General features: G+C 36.2%; 1 protein-coding gene across 1 annotated transcript in view; it reads left to right on the top strand.

Annotated features, from left to right (window-relative positions):
* Positions 1-15224, top strand: part of LOC126337034 (uncharacterized) — a 105739-nt gene extending 90515 nt beyond the window's left edge. The window contains exon 14 of the mRNA XM_050001336.1: positions 13803-15224. Within this exon, the coding sequence (XP_049857293.1) occupies positions 13803-13870 (68 nt within the window). The 3' untranslated portion in view covers positions 13871-15224. The remainder of the gene's footprint in view (positions 1-13802) is intronic.
* Positions 15225-16122: the final 898 nt, after the last annotated feature.

Below are 16122 nucleotides of genomic sequence, written 5' to 3'. Positions count from 1 at the left end.
AGAAGTAAACTCAAAGTTAAGACTATTTCCCCCTCATACAGTAGTTTAACACACACACACACACACACACACACACACACACACACACACACACACACAAAGAAACAAACAATGTAGTTTACTGTCTGTCAAGCTATCATGTTTTGTGTGTGTGTGTGTGTGTGTGTGTGTGTGTGTGTGTGTGTGTGTGTGTGTGTGTGTGTAAATATACACTCTTACACACAGTCGTCAACTAAATGCATCCACCAGCAGCTACACTAAAATTGTGGTATGTTGGAGCATTCATTAGTATTTCGCTGTAATAAATTAGATGTTCATGAATGAAGAATCCAAAATATGAAATGATTGTAGCGCACACTGTGAAAAATTGTAGTGGGTGCACAGATAATAATTAGGGAAGTGACAGAATAATTGTTGCTGCCAAAGAGCATTTTTTTTTTGCAAAGTTGTGTATTTAATGAATGAGTTGAAGGAAGTTAGAAGGAAATCTTATTATGGCAACAAACTGAAATGCAGAGTAACTATAGTAGAGCGATGTAAGAAGATTACTGACAGTTGCAATGAGCTGGGCACAGCTGCTTTGTGTGCCTACCTCAAACAGTCATGTATCATGATTTTGTAAGTTCCTATATAACAATGCCACAGTGTTTCCATGGGTTTATAAATGATTGTTGTTTTTGCAGCTTTTACTGCTATACATCTGAAAGCTGGCATCAGTGCTACTGTTATGGATCACCTTAAGCTGACTTGACTATATACAACTTTTAAATTGTGTGAGATAGAAGATATTCACACATGCATGTCCATGAAGTACCAACTAATACAGCTCCACTTTGAATTGATTAAATGTGTCGCATACCTTACTTGGTTTGTCCATAATCATTTTGAACATTGTTTTAGTTCATATATGGACTAATCACAATGAAATCTGGCAAACCAGTTCACTCCTCTAGATTACTCAGTAACTTCCTAATTATCTAAGAATAAGCATTTTTCACTTATCTGTTTTCAAGGAAGATACAGTAAGAATCATTTCCTTTTAAGAATTTTTACACTGTCCCCACTTCCTCCAGAAGCTGCCTATGTATTTTCAGTTCACCCATACATGTTGGATTACACTACAGATAGGATATATTATTCAGTTGAACTTCCGTCTTAATCTGGAATCCTTTCAAATGCCAAGGAATTAGCTTGATTATTTGCAATAATTTGAACTTATCTATACGTACAAAAATCATACAAACCCAATGACAGCATTCACTGAATTCAAAACAGGACAAATTCCTTTGTACAAAACTCATGCAAACATTTTTACTGCCACCCATTAGAAAGCATATTAGTCCTCATCAAATATACAAAACCCTTACACAGTGTAGTATGGTGGTTGTTGTTGTTGTCGTCTTCAGTCCAGAGACTGGTTCGATGCAGCTCTCCATACTACTCTATTCTGTGCAAGCTTCTTCATATCCCAGTACCTACCGCAACCTACATCCTTCTGAATCTGTTCAGTGTTTCATCTCTTGGTCTCCCTCTACAATTTTTACCCTCCACACTTCTCACCAATACTGAATTGGTGATCCCTTGATGCCTCAGAACATGTCCTACCAACCGATCCCTTCTTCTGGTCAAGTTGTGCCACAAACTTCTCTTCTCCCCAATCCTATTCAGTACTTCCTCATTAGTTATGCGATATACCCATCTAATCTTCAGCATTCTTCTGTAGCACCACATTTCGAAAGCTTCTACTCTCTTCTTGTCTAAAGTATTTTTCGTCCATGTTTCACTTCTATACATGGCTACACTCCATACAAATACTTTCAGAAATGACTTCCTGACACTTAAATCTATACTCGATGTTAACAAATTTCTCTTCTGCAGAAACGCTTTCCTTGCCAGTCTACATTTTATATCCTCCCTACTTTGACCATTATCAGTTATTTTGCTCCCCAAATAGCTAAACTCATGTACTACTTTAAGTGTCTCATTTCCTAATCTAATTCCCTCAGCATCACCTGATTTAATTTGACTACATTTTATTATCCTTGTTTTGCTTTTGTTTATGTTCATCTTATATCCTCCTTTCAAGACACTGTCCATTCCATTCAACTGCTGTTCCAGGGCCTTTACTACCTGTGACAGCATTACAATGTCATTGGCAAACCTCAAAGTTTTTATATCTTCTTCATGGATTTTAATTCCTATTCTGAATTTTTCTTTTGTTTCCTTTACTGCTTGCTCAATATACAGATTGAATAACATCGGGGGTAGGCTTCAACCATGTCTCACTTCCTTTCCAACCACTGCTTCCCTTTCATGCCTCTCGACTCTTATACCTGGCATCTGATTTCTGTACAAATTGTAAATAGCCGTTCACTCTCTGTATTTTACCCCTGCCACCTTCAGAATTTGAAAGGGAGTTTTCCAGTCAACATTGTCAAAAGCTTTCTTTACGTCTAGAAATGCTAGAAACATAGGTTTGCCTTTCCTTAACCTATCTTCTCAAATAAGTCATAGGGTCAGTAGTGCCTCACGTGTTCCAATATTTCTACGGAATCTGAACTGATCTTCCCAAAGGTCGGCTTCTACCAGTTTTTCCATTCGTCTGTAAAGTATTTAGCAGCCATGATTTATTAAACTGATAGTTCAGTAATTTTCACACCTGTCAACACATGCTTTCTTTGGGATTGGACTTATTATATTCTTCTTGAAGTCTGAGGGTATTTTGCCTGTCTCATACATCTTGCTCACCAGATGGTAGATTTTTGTCATGGCTGGCTCTCCCAAGGCAATCAGTTATTCCAATGGAATGTTGTCTACTCCTGGGGCCTTGTTTCGACTTAGGTCTTTCAGTGCTCTGTCAAACTTTTCACACAGTATCATATCTCCCATTTCATCTTCATCTACATCCTCTTCCATTTCCATAATATTGTCCTCAAGTACACCACCCTTGTATAGACCATCTATATACTCCTTCCACCTTCCTGCTTTCCCTTCTTTGCTTAGAACTGGTTTTCTGTCTGAGCTCTTGATATTCCTACAAGTGGTTCTCTTTTCTCAAAAGGTCTCTCTAATTTTCCTGTGATATATGCCTTTACATTCTTACATTTGTCCTCTAGTTATCCCTGCTTAGCCATTTTGCACTCCCTGTAGATCTCATGTTTGAGACATTTGTATTCCTTTTTGCCTGCTTCATTTACTGCATTTTTATTTTTTCCCCTTTCATCAATTAAATTCAATTATTTCTTTTGTTACCCAAGGATTTCTACCAGCCCTTGTCCTTTTACCTACTTGATCCTCTGCTGCTTTCACTATTTCATCTCTCAAACCCACCCATTCTTCCTCCACTGTATTTCCTTCCCCCTTTCTTGCCAATCGTTCCCTAATGCTCTCTCTGAATCACTCTATAACCTCTGGTTCTTTCAGTTTATCCAGGTCCCATCTCCTTAAGTTCCCACCTTTTTGCAGTTTATTCAGTTTTAATCTACAGTTCACAGCCAATAGATTGTGGTCAGAGTCCACATCTGCCCCTGGAAATGCCTTACAATTTAAAACCTGGTTCCTAAATCTCTGTCTTATAATTATATAATCTACCTGAAACCTTCCAGTGTTTCCAGGCCACTTCCATGTATACAACCTTCTTGCATGATTCTTGAACCAAGTGTTAACTATGATCAAGTTATGCTCTGTGCAAAATTCTACCAGGCAGCTTCCTCTTTCATTCCTTAGCCCCATTCCTTATTCACCTACTACTTTTCCTTTTCTTCTTTTTTGCTATTACTGAATTCCAGTCCCCCATGACTATTAGATTTTCATCGCCCTTCATTATCTGAATAATTTCTTTTATCTCATCGTACATTTCATTAATCTCTTCATCTGTGGAGCTAGTTGGCATATAATCTTGTACTTCTGTGGTAGGCATGGACTTTGTGTCTATCTTGGCTGCAATAAAGGGTTCATTATGCTGTTCATAGTAGCTTACACAAACTCCTATTTTTTTATTCAATTCTAGTATGGTATACTTGCAAAATATGCTGCCATAATGATTACAGCACATACTTATTCATTTTGTTGCTGCCATAAGCAAGGTGAGTTACACTTTAGGGCAAATGGTAACCTTTTATTGCACTGCATACAATATTCCTTCACTCGTATTAGGAACAACACACAAAACTAAGATAACTGCTTTCTTATTATTGATTCATTAATCAAAAATATTTACTGGCCCATTACATCTCAGGTGGTAGGTTCCTCTATTTTGGAAATTTTGAGTAAGCATCAAGACCAACAGCATTCTACTTCTGTAGAAACTGTCAAGCACATCTCTTTCCTCAGGAGGCAACTTTCTAACAACCATCCAAGTTTTACAGTGATAGTGTTCCTATATTCTCCCTCACTTAGGTGTAGATTCTCTTCCCTTAGTAAACCTATGCTATTCATAACCTTATTATATATAACAGGCTACAGTATCTAACTTCCATTATAAAACTCTCATCTTCACTCCTATACTTTGAATTAACTTATTTCTACTTTATTAAGGCTGCATATCTAATTCTTGACTTCTCTGTTTTCCAATCACTGTAACTAAAGTGTATTTATGCTTCTTGCCGGCATATTGTGCTGCTACCACTGTTAATTACTCTATGTGAATCTCATCTGGATGTTAGCTCATCAGCCAGCTGCTATATAAGGGTACCTTTCAGCTTTCCTGCTTCTTCCTTCTTCGATGCGCTAATGCTAAAATCCTGCATACGTAGTTAAATTAGTTGCGTTTTTTATAATCATTTTTTCTCTGGTTTTAATCATACAATTGTACAATCTTTTCATTCAAATACTCATCGGAAATGTAAACATTATGCCGACAGTTTATGCTAGGATTAATTATCAAGATTTCCGCTAGAAAAGAGCAGTCTCTCAGTTTTAAGTGAAATTTCTATCCTTATTGTATAGCTACTTAAGTGTAGTCAGTGCGATTTTACAGAGAAAATTATTACCCTTAAGTGTTACATAGTTGAGTTCATCTTAAGGTATTATATGGTTCTGTATTTACATATGTATTTTTTGTATTATTCCTTTACTCCACGAAGGTAAAGTCATTATGCAGTCAAGTTTCTTTCAAAATTTTCTCTACTGTGGTTGCATGGGAATTACAACTATTAAAGCAAAATATGTGGGCCTTATTCCACATGCTTTGATACATATAATTTCTTCATTTGTGGTAAAAATTCATTGGTATAACCTTATCTTCAGTTACAATGTAGGTATGTACCAACAAGCAATTAATATTTTGTTTATAACTGCTTATTTATTCTGAAGCCTGAACAGTGCTAAGACTTTTCAGCAAAACAACTCTGTTTGAGAAAAATACCCCAACATTCTATATTTCTCATTGACCTACACAGGTATGATTTTCATTGATGATTTATGGGTATTCGTAATTTGCTAAGACTACCTGCGTGAGAGAACGCAACGCTTGTGCTTTTAGCGAACCGCTCACTAACTTCCAGTTGTTTTGTCATTATAGACAGGATAGGGAAATAAGCTATAATTTAAAGAAGATAGAATAGTTGGAGAATGAGAAACCATTATACAGAAATCAAAAAGGAAGTAATATAGCACTTACTTACAACCTCCTCATCCTGTGGTGTTGAAAAGTGTTCCCCAATGTATATCTTTGGGTAGATTATTCAATCCATGTATTTCACTTTGCTTAATTTAGTCATGAGGGTATCTGCCTTCTGCTTCAAACCACCTTTTCGTTCTCTCCCTTCTTAAAAAAAATATACATATTTAAAGTCATTATTTGACAATCCACAAAGTTCAAATCTAAATTTATAGTCAAACCTCACACTGTCTTCTTCATAAGTAACCACTTAACTAAACGTTAACTGCACATCATTTACACTTAATCTCATGAAAATGCCATGTACATCACATAAATTAACACCAGAAGCTAGTTGACATCTGAAGTCTACACAGTTCATCTTGAAACTGAGAAGTTTAAATGCAAGCCAAATTGTTTAAGTTACCACATATGGTGAAGGAGGCATGTTAATAGTTAACAAGTGTTTGACATTTTGGTTCAAGTAAATCACACTACTCTCCTCTGAAGTTGATGAATTGGGACAAGAAACATCAAACTTACTTAAATCTGTATCCTGTATTGAAATGTGAGGTCTGTTCAAAAAATTCTGGAACTTTGTCCTTTCTATACTTACCTTTTACTTATTGTGCATGGTCTCTTTCAAAATACTCACCTCCACAATTGACACACAGCTCCCAAAGGCAAAACACTTCTGAAAGCAGTCTTGGTATGCCTCTTGGTGGATTGTGTGAAGCGTCGTCTATGAATTTTCTTTTATTTCATCTGTCATTACAAATCTTCGTCATTTGAATGAAGTTTTCAATATTGGAAATAAATTTTAAAAAATCTGCAGAGGTCAAGACTGGAAAATGTAGAGGATGAGGCACCACAGTGATTTTGCAATAGGCAGTCACCAACAGGGATGATTGTGCAGGTGCATTATCGTGATGCATGAGCCATGAATTGTCTCGCCACATTTCTGGCGCTTTCCTTCTCAAATTTTCTCACAGGCATCGCAATACATCCCAATAGTACCCTCGATTAACAATTTGCCCCTGTGGCACGAATTCATGATGAACTAATACTTCAAAGTCAAAGAAAACTGTCTGCATGGCTTTGACGTTTGACCTGACCTGATGAGCTTGTTTTTGGTCTTAGAGAACCTTCCCCTACCCATTGTGAAGATTATACCTTGTTCTCAACATCATAACCATAGACCCATATCCAGTTACGATTCTCTTAAGGAACATCTCGTTCTCATTTGCATAGTGTAAAAGCTCTTCACAGATTGCAAGGCGAAGGTCTTTTGAGTCTTGACTCATGAGCTGTGGGATGAACTTGGTGGCAACACGATGCATTCCAAAATACTGTGTCAGGATTTCATGACATGATCCAGCTGAAATGTTACTTCTTCTGCTATCTCTCAGACAGACAGTCTTCAATTGGTATGCACAATTTTGTTGATGTTTTTGACATTAGTATCATCGGTATGCACAGGATGGCGTCCTGAGTGAGGGTCATCTTTAACTTCCGCCCTGCCATGTTTAAAACATGTAAACCATTCATAACACCAAGTACAGCTTAAGCACTCATCACAGTAGGCTTCCTGCAGAATTTGGTGTGTCTATAAAGGTTTTCTTGAGTTTCACACAAAATTTAATTCAGGCGGTGGCGCCTCTAACTGTGCCATCTCGAAATTCGCAAACTGTGCAATACAATGTTCTACTCAATACAACACTGATCAATAACTAAGAACAATACAACAATGAAACTTTGATGCCAACAGTATCTCATTCCAATACACCATTGGTGCAAAATTACAAATGTTCCAAAATTTTTGATTCAACATGAAACTCAACAAAACTTACAATTAATGGATTTACCATAAAATCAGCTCTTACAGATATGCCAAAATGTAATTCCTTTTCTTAACTTTATGACAGTAAATTCTAATTCAGCTACCATTTGATTATTTATTTTTAAGTTTTCCCTTTGTGAATCTGGAATATGATCCTCAGACTTCAGGACTTTCTTATCTATTTTATCTTTTAAATCAGCATTGTGGATTTTTAGTCTATTATTAAAGTCAGCAATTGTTTTTTCTTTTGTCTCGACCACAGCCATTTCAAATCTAATACCTTGTGCATTGGCAGACTGGAAAACCAATAACAAGTTTACAACTAATGTTCTATTGCTGCCAACTGTCACAGTGTGCACACAAATTTGTTGCAAGAAGAAAATTTCTTCTGCACAAATGTGCTTCAGCTACTGCCACACACAATGAAGTTGATAATAATAATAATAATAATAATAATAATAATAATAATAATAATAATAATAATCAAGCAACAAACTTAGGAACCAACATAACTGAATACAGATCACAAGTATACACAACATTTATTACCAGATACCCAGAATTAAAATTTGTAACAGAACAACGACTAGCTGATAAGATCTGTGTAATAATAAAAAATAACAGGATACCCGTCAGAATTAGAAAACATCAAACAACAAGTACAACAAATACTGGAACAAAATAATATGCAATCAGAAGAAGAAGAAGAAGAAAATACAGTAATGGACTCAAACATCCCAGAGCAAACAAACAAAGAACACCACCATCATTTAAACAATCAGAGGAAAATTGAATCTTAATACAGCTACCATAACAAGCACAAATAGAACACGAAGTGACACACATGTTAGATGTAGAAGAAAAATTTCAGCTGACATGTATATAGAATACAAAGATACAAATACAGACATTAGACCATTCTTGCATAGACCACCAAATAACCCACAATTCGAAACAACAATAACAACTATCAACACAATCATACACAACAAAATAAATGAAAATACAACTATGGAAGTGTTAAAACTACTGGTTTAGGAGCACTCACTACACTAAATATACTCTCTAGGCAGAGATCAGAACCAACCAAGACACAGAAGAAACCCACAAAACCAGCATGGCAACACAGGCTACAGATCAGAATAGAAAAACTGAGAAAAGACATCGGACAACTAACACAATTTATAAGGAATGAAATATCAGACAAAAAACGAAAAAGGTTAGGTAAAATCCCACAACAAGAAGCGATAGAGCAATTACATGAAAAGAAGCAGAAATTACAAGCATTGGCCAAACGACTTAGAAGATACAAAAGAAGTGAAAATAGAAGGAAACAAAACCAAACATTCAACACAAACCAAAAGAAATTTTACCAGACAATAGATAACACACACATTAAAATAGACAATCCACCAAACATAGCAGACATGGAACACTTCTGGAGCAATATGTGGTCAAACTCGGTCCAACATAACAGACATGCACGGTGGATACAGGCAGAAACAGACACATACAAGATGATACCACAAATGCCTGAAGTGATAATTTTGCAACGTGAAGTCACCCGAGCAATTAATTCTACGCACAATTGGAAAGCCCCTGGAAAAGATAAAATAGCAAATTTCTGACTAAAGAAGTTCACCTCAACACATTCACATCTAACTAAATTATTTAACAGTTACATTGCAGACGCATACACATTGCCCGATACACTTACACATGGAATAACTTATCTGAAACCTGAAGATCAAGCAGACACAGCAATTCCAGCTAAATATCGCCCCATAACATGCCTGCCAACAATATACAAAATATTAACTTCAGTCATTACACAGAAATTAATGACGCATACAACACAGAACAAAATTATAAATGAAGAACAAAAAGGCTGCTGCAAAGGAGCATGAGGGTGTAAAGAGCAACTGATAATAGATGCAGAGGTGACATATCAAGCTAAAACTAAACAAAGGTTGCTACACTACGCATACATTGATTACCAAAAAGCTTTTGATAATGTACCCCACTCATGGTTACTACAAATATTGGAAATATAGAAAGTAGACACTAAATTGATACAGTTCCTAAACATAGTAATGAAAAATTGGAAAACCACACTTAATATCCAAACAAATTCAAATAATATCACATCACAGCCAATACAGATTAAGTGTGGAATATACCAAGGAGACTCAAGTCCTTTCTGGTTTTGCCTTGCTCTGAACCCACTATCCAACATGCTAGGGGGACTGATGACCTTAGCTGTTTAGTCCCCCTTAAACATCCCAACAACCACCACCACCAACATGCTAAATAATACAAATTATGGATTAATATTACTGGAACATAACAACACAAAATCACACATTTGCTATACATGGATGATCTAAAACTACTGAGCAGAAACTAGCAAAATACACAAAGCAATCACTCAAATAAATACATCGGCTACACCATTGCAATTTCATAACCACTTCTACAACCCTTTAGATCACATAACATCAACAGATACGAAGAAAGTAAATTGGAAAAAGAAAACACTACATGGCAAGCACCTGAATCATCTAACACAGCCACACATCGATCAAGACGCATCCAACACATAGCTAAGAAAAGGCAATATATACAATGGTACGGAAGGATTCATGATTGCAATACAGGATCAAACAATAAACACCAGATATTACAGCAAGCATATTATTAAAGATCCCAATACCACAACAGATAAATGCAGACTTTGAAAACAACAAATAGAGACAGTAGATCACATCACAAGCCGATGTACAATACTAGCATATACAGAATACCCCAGAGGACATGACAATGTAGCAAAAATAATACATCGACAACTTGCCATACAACATAAACTAATAAAACAACATGTTCCCACATACAAGTATGCACCACAAAATGTACTGGAGAATGGTGAATACAAATTATACTGGAACAGAACCATTATAACAGATAAAACACCACCACATAACAAACCTGTCATCATACCCACCAGTAAAAAGAAGAAATTAACACAACTAATCGAAATTTCCAGACCCAATACAACAAATATACAGAAGAAAACAGGAGAAAAAATTGAAAAATACATCCAACTGGCTGAGGAAGTCAAGGACATGAGGCATCAGGATAAAGTTGACATTATACCAATTATACTTTTTACTTCGCCAGCACATTTGTCAATTAGGTTTATGTTGGGTAACACATCACTTTAGCAACATGATATGTTACTCCACAAGATAAATCATTAGCCAATCACAGTTTTTCCTCAGATGCTACCTCCTGGTTCAGCAACCTCTTTTGTTAGGTGCAGGGAACACATTTGCCCTGTGTTACATCGAAGTCTGTGGTCATATGAGCAAACTCTTTGCAAAGAGGGAACCCTGTATCATTACCTAGGCACAGAAAGACCAGTTACACATGCGGTAGTGAAGTAATATAAAAAATCTGGAATGATTTTGTGTCAGTTGTGTTGCCTCATTCATATGTGAGTAAAGCACATTTACATCAGTTTTTAGAGTTGTTATTGGGAAATGTTTTACTTTTGAGTAAATAATTCAAAATTATATTTTTTATTCATTTTTCAAGTGCATTTAAGATTAGTCTGGGGGGGGGGGGGGGGGAGGTATTCTCTTGCATCATAGTCGGACAACTCAACTTGAGAATGAATCAACTTATTTTATTTTTGTTCTTGTTATTTTGATATTAAGTAGTTACGATTCATCAAAATAAAGTAATCTATCACACTTAATTTGAAACTTTTCCTGAAAAGTATGATCACTTGATAGTTTTCCTTTGGTGCTTCCTAGGTCGTTTTAAAATAGAAACATAATCAGAGTTTTAATTGCATTGATAATTCTTTTAATTTTGTTTGAGCTTTGATCAAAAAACTAGTAATGCAAAATCACAAAATGGCAGCCAGCATCACTTAATGATAATAACATATGGAACATATTCACAGACATGTAAATGCTATGAAGCCATTGGCATAATAACCTGTATTCCCTTCTTGTAGAAGTTAATTTTTTGATTTACTTCGACCCTGCTGTAATGTAGGAGTGACTGCATGAAGGGAACCATAAACTGAAAACATCAACATTATGCCATCATTACTGAGTATTATGGTTTTTTTTTTATATTCTATACATGTCACTCTTTGCATATGGTAAAGGATGGAGGCTCTTGGCTTCAGAAGGAAAATGAACTGATTGTCGCAATTATGCCAACAGAAATTGGGAAGTGTGGACTGTCTATGAACAGAAAATGGCAGACCTTTGTGGGTGTAAATAGGAGAAAAATGATCTTAACCAGCATGTATTTCATTTAATATGGGATCTGCGATTTCAGGATGCGACATTTTTTTTACATTTTATTACCTACCTGCGTGGCCATGTGCACCTCCTGATGCCACAATAATCGAGGTAACCTAAGGGAGGAACATATTGTGCACTTTCTCTCTGTGAATCATGTGAACTTTATTCTCTGTACATTCACATTTTAACTCTTTTTGTATTGTATTCTTGGAGGAGGAATTTGGGAATCATCCCAGTATTTATGTAAATGAGAAAGGGAAACTGTCTAAAAAGGTCCCGAGTTCGAGTCTCGGTCCGGCACACAGTTTAATCTGCCAGCAAGTTTTATATCAACGCACACTCCACTGCAGAGTGAAAATCTCATTGACCCAGCTGTTTGGAGGTGATATTGTGCTGAATGGAAATATTAGACACAATGTACAGAAAAGCGAAGTAGGTGGATTGAGACTCTTGAAAGCACAAGGACTCAATGATAATAGAGCCATGAAAGAATATTTGGGATGTGAAATCTAAGGAGATGGAACAAGTATCACTTATGAAGAAATTCTTAATCAAATGAAATTCTTAAGTTTAGGATGAAGTGGCTACTCTGAAGAAGTAGTAAAGCTCGGGCAGTTTGGAGAGATGGCAATATTGAAAAATTTATGAACATGTGCTCTAATTATGTGTGACCTATGGTGTGGAAGACTGGGCAGTGAAGAATAATGATGAGAAAGAGTGAAATGTGACTGAGATGAGAATATTAAACTTTTTGGTGGGAGTTACTCTGACCAAGAGGGAAAAAATGAAGATTGTCAACGCCATAGATAGGGTGAAAGAGAAATGTTAAATATGTTGGCGTGTATAAAGGTGGAGCGGTGATTACCTGCTGAAAAGAGTTTGGTTGAGGTATTGGGTTGATTTGAGAGGGGTGGGGTGGGGGGGGGGGGGGGGGGGGGGAGGGAGGCAAATATAACCCAGCAAAAGTCACCAAATACATGTGAGGTCTCAAAATAAGACAGATTGCCCTTAACTGGATAGCCTAGAAACACTGTGGCTGTGTTGTTAACCCCATAAGGAACTGGCAGGGAAGCGAAAACTCAATCTTTTGCTATTCAAATGGATTCTAAGGGATGATTCTCCGGTTTCGAAATAAGTAGCATTTCTAGTGCATAGCGAGCTAAGAGCACAACAATATTTTCTATATGCTACTTCAAACGAACTTCTAATTGATATTTTTATTTTTGAGTAAGTTATTAAGTGTACTTATGTAAGAATTGCATATTCTATATCCATGTGATATGTATGCCATATTGATTTTTGTTATAATGGAAGAAGGAACCACCTGATTAACTGTAATTATTTTATCTGCACACTTTTTTGCTTTTGGCATCTTAGTTCTGAAGTACCAGAATTTGAAAGATATCAGAAGTATGATACATTTGGTAATCTCTGTGATCAAGCAGTACAACACAGCAGCAGCCACAATGCTGCTATTAACTATTTTGTATGAAAATGAGCAGTGTTTAAGTTCTTGATCTACTGTAGTCATCACATCATTAGTCTAAGTGGATACTATTTCAGCTTCTGTTACATGAAGATATACTGAAATACCACTTTCTTTTCAGTCAGCATTTGACACAAATCATAAATCACATAACATTTTTCTTGTTAATAGTGCTACAAGAGAGAGTTGGTCCTTCTTACTCACCAGAGGCCATTGTGTATAGAAGACACACAAAATTTTCTCAATTTGCAGTGTGAATGTTATGGATGAACAGAAAGGTCAAAGAAAGAGACCACAAGAAGTTGCACACAGATGGGGATAGTAATACAGTGATTGCTCTTAGAGGTGGATAAAGCACGGAACTTGTAACTGTGCAAGCAGGATGGTTAGGACAGAAAGGAAGCAGCAAGGAAAGGAAGGGGGCCACCATACATCATTACCTTTAATGTGTACACACATTTTCTGTGACTGAGGCATATTTAAAGATAATTTAAGATTTTCTGTGAGCGTGCTGCTTTAAAAAAATAGTGTTCTAAAAAAACTTTGTTTCTTTTTCAGTGTTGGATGAGGTGCTGTTTGATGAAGAGGACTTTGGTCTGGATGATGGAAGTTACCAGTGTGAATGAAGGCAGAGAATAAAAGAAGACAGGGAGACTATTTATGAAATTGCTTTTTTTCAATGTATTACATTGCAAATGGAATAATGTGCAATAATGTATTATAATTTCAACTATTTCGTTAGCTGAAGATGTTTTCAATCCATCCAAAATCATGTCCAATTTTGCTCAATGTTATGCAATTATTTGTGCAATGTATAATACGTGGTGGAACCATTTTGCTGCATAGCTTTTTTTTTTTTTAAATTTAATTTTATGATTCCACTGGACTGTTTTGAAACCGTGTGCGTGTTATAATGTGAAAAGTAGGATATTCCCCACCCTACACCCTCTATGTTCAGTCAAGCTGAACGATTGTCTGTGATTTTGCTTCCATTAATGCTGATACTTGTCTGAAAATTTAGCTGTTTTTGAATTCAATGTTTGTGTAGAATGGTCTCTAGGTAAGTTGTACTATAGAGTAAAGCCTTCTTTACTCTTATTATGTACATTGTGTATTGAATTAGGCTATTTAAAGACTGTATGGAAATGATTGCCATTAGGTTTTTGTTGTTTTCAGATGTGCTAACAAATGAATATTCATATTTTCTATAACAAAAGACATATGTTTGTGAACATACCTGGGAACATCAAGAAACAATTTTTTTTTTTAGTGCGATCGTAGAAATATATCCATAAGTCTTAAGTACTGACAAGTTTTGGATTGTAAGCTCTGACAGGTCATGGGCTCTATCCAACTGCACCAGTTTGTGCTTGTAATTGCTTACATCACATTTTGCTTTTATGTGTTATTAACTTTGATCACTGATAGGAATATGTATCATGCAAACCTGCACAGCTGACTGCAAAGTACAAACTGGAGCAGGTATTCTTTAGCAGTATTATTTATATGTACAAGCGTAGATGTATGCTCCATACACCATATCATTCTGTTAATGACTGTAAAAAGTAAAAATTGCTTTGTAGGTAATTTTCCACTACTTGAAATGTAGTGAGCATTGCTTACATTATACACTTCAGTCTGTAACAGTATTTTTGAATTGTGCGCAATAGACATGATATAGTCAGTGTTTTCCTTTTTTCATAACTGTGACACTTCAACCAATGTTTTTATAAAAATATGAAACTTTATCACAGTCTACTATACAATCTGAAAAATTGTAACATTAAGTTAAAAATATTATCAAGTATTTTCTGATACTTGCCTACAGAAAACTTTTAGATTAATTCTCTGTTTACATCGAACTTCACAGGCTTCCATTTATTATACTAAATTGGAGAATCCTTTAAACATTATTTAAAATTTAATTTTATAAACAATTTAAAGCTTTTGTATGCAAATATATTTACATGTGAAACTACAGTCTTGTGTCATAAATGAAATTCATAATTCTATAAATGTGATTTTGGTTAGGAATAGTTTATGAAGCTGATAATTTCAGAAATAAGCTTTTATACCCCTCAGACAATATCTTCGAAAATGATCTTCTATACACAATGTAAGTAACCGATATTTATACTCACAAGCTGTTTAGTGATGAATATTCTTTTCCTAAGCAAGAACAAAATCTTTGTAGTTAATTGTACCTGCAAATGTTGCATCATAGTTTGTACGCAGGTACTTCAGTTTTCTAAAGGTGAGAAGAGGTAGCCTTCTGCACATGTTCTGTACTTCTCCCTTAAGGCCTAGCCCAATAGAATGCGGCCTGTGGTCGTTAGCCACAGTGACTAGATCACATTGCTGAAATGCTTATTATTACGTCATGCCTGTCATGCAGAAAGCGCCTTTGATGCGGCAGTCATTGGCTTGGCACCCTGCCAGTGCCAAGTTGTCTCAGAATACAGATTCACCACTACAGCTGTCTGCACCTGCTGGCGCATTTGACTGCTATGTTCTCTAACCACTATGACAATTGCACTGTACGTGCAAGCTGTTCATGAAGTTTTGACCATTTTTACAGGGTGACAGCTGACACAGCAACAGCAGACGCTGCGGATCAGCCACTCTTGCCCATGTGGTATCCCTTGCTGCTGGATGCCACAGACATCCACCGCAGTGCCAGGCCACGTTCTGTCTGATCAAGCTTTCTTAATGCCACAAGAACCCTTCACCTGAGCTGCACTATCAGGCTTCATTCTATCTGGCCAAGCCTTTAATGCTACACATGCAACTCCTGGGGACAAATTTGGATCATTTGCAGTCCATCCAGTGATTTTTTTCTACAGTTTTGTTTAAACATATGCAGATACAGGCACGAGTT

The sequence above is a fragment of the Schistocerca gregaria genome, chromosome 2 (genome assembly GCF_023897955.1).
Source record: "Schistocerca gregaria isolate iqSchGreg1 chromosome 2, iqSchGreg1.2, whole genome shotgun sequence".
Taxonomy (NCBI): domain Eukaryota; kingdom Metazoa; phylum Arthropoda; class Insecta; order Orthoptera; family Acrididae; genus Schistocerca; species Schistocerca gregaria.
The sequence above is the reverse complement of the archived record's forward strand: the minus strand, read 5'-3'. Positions and strand labels throughout refer to the sequence as shown.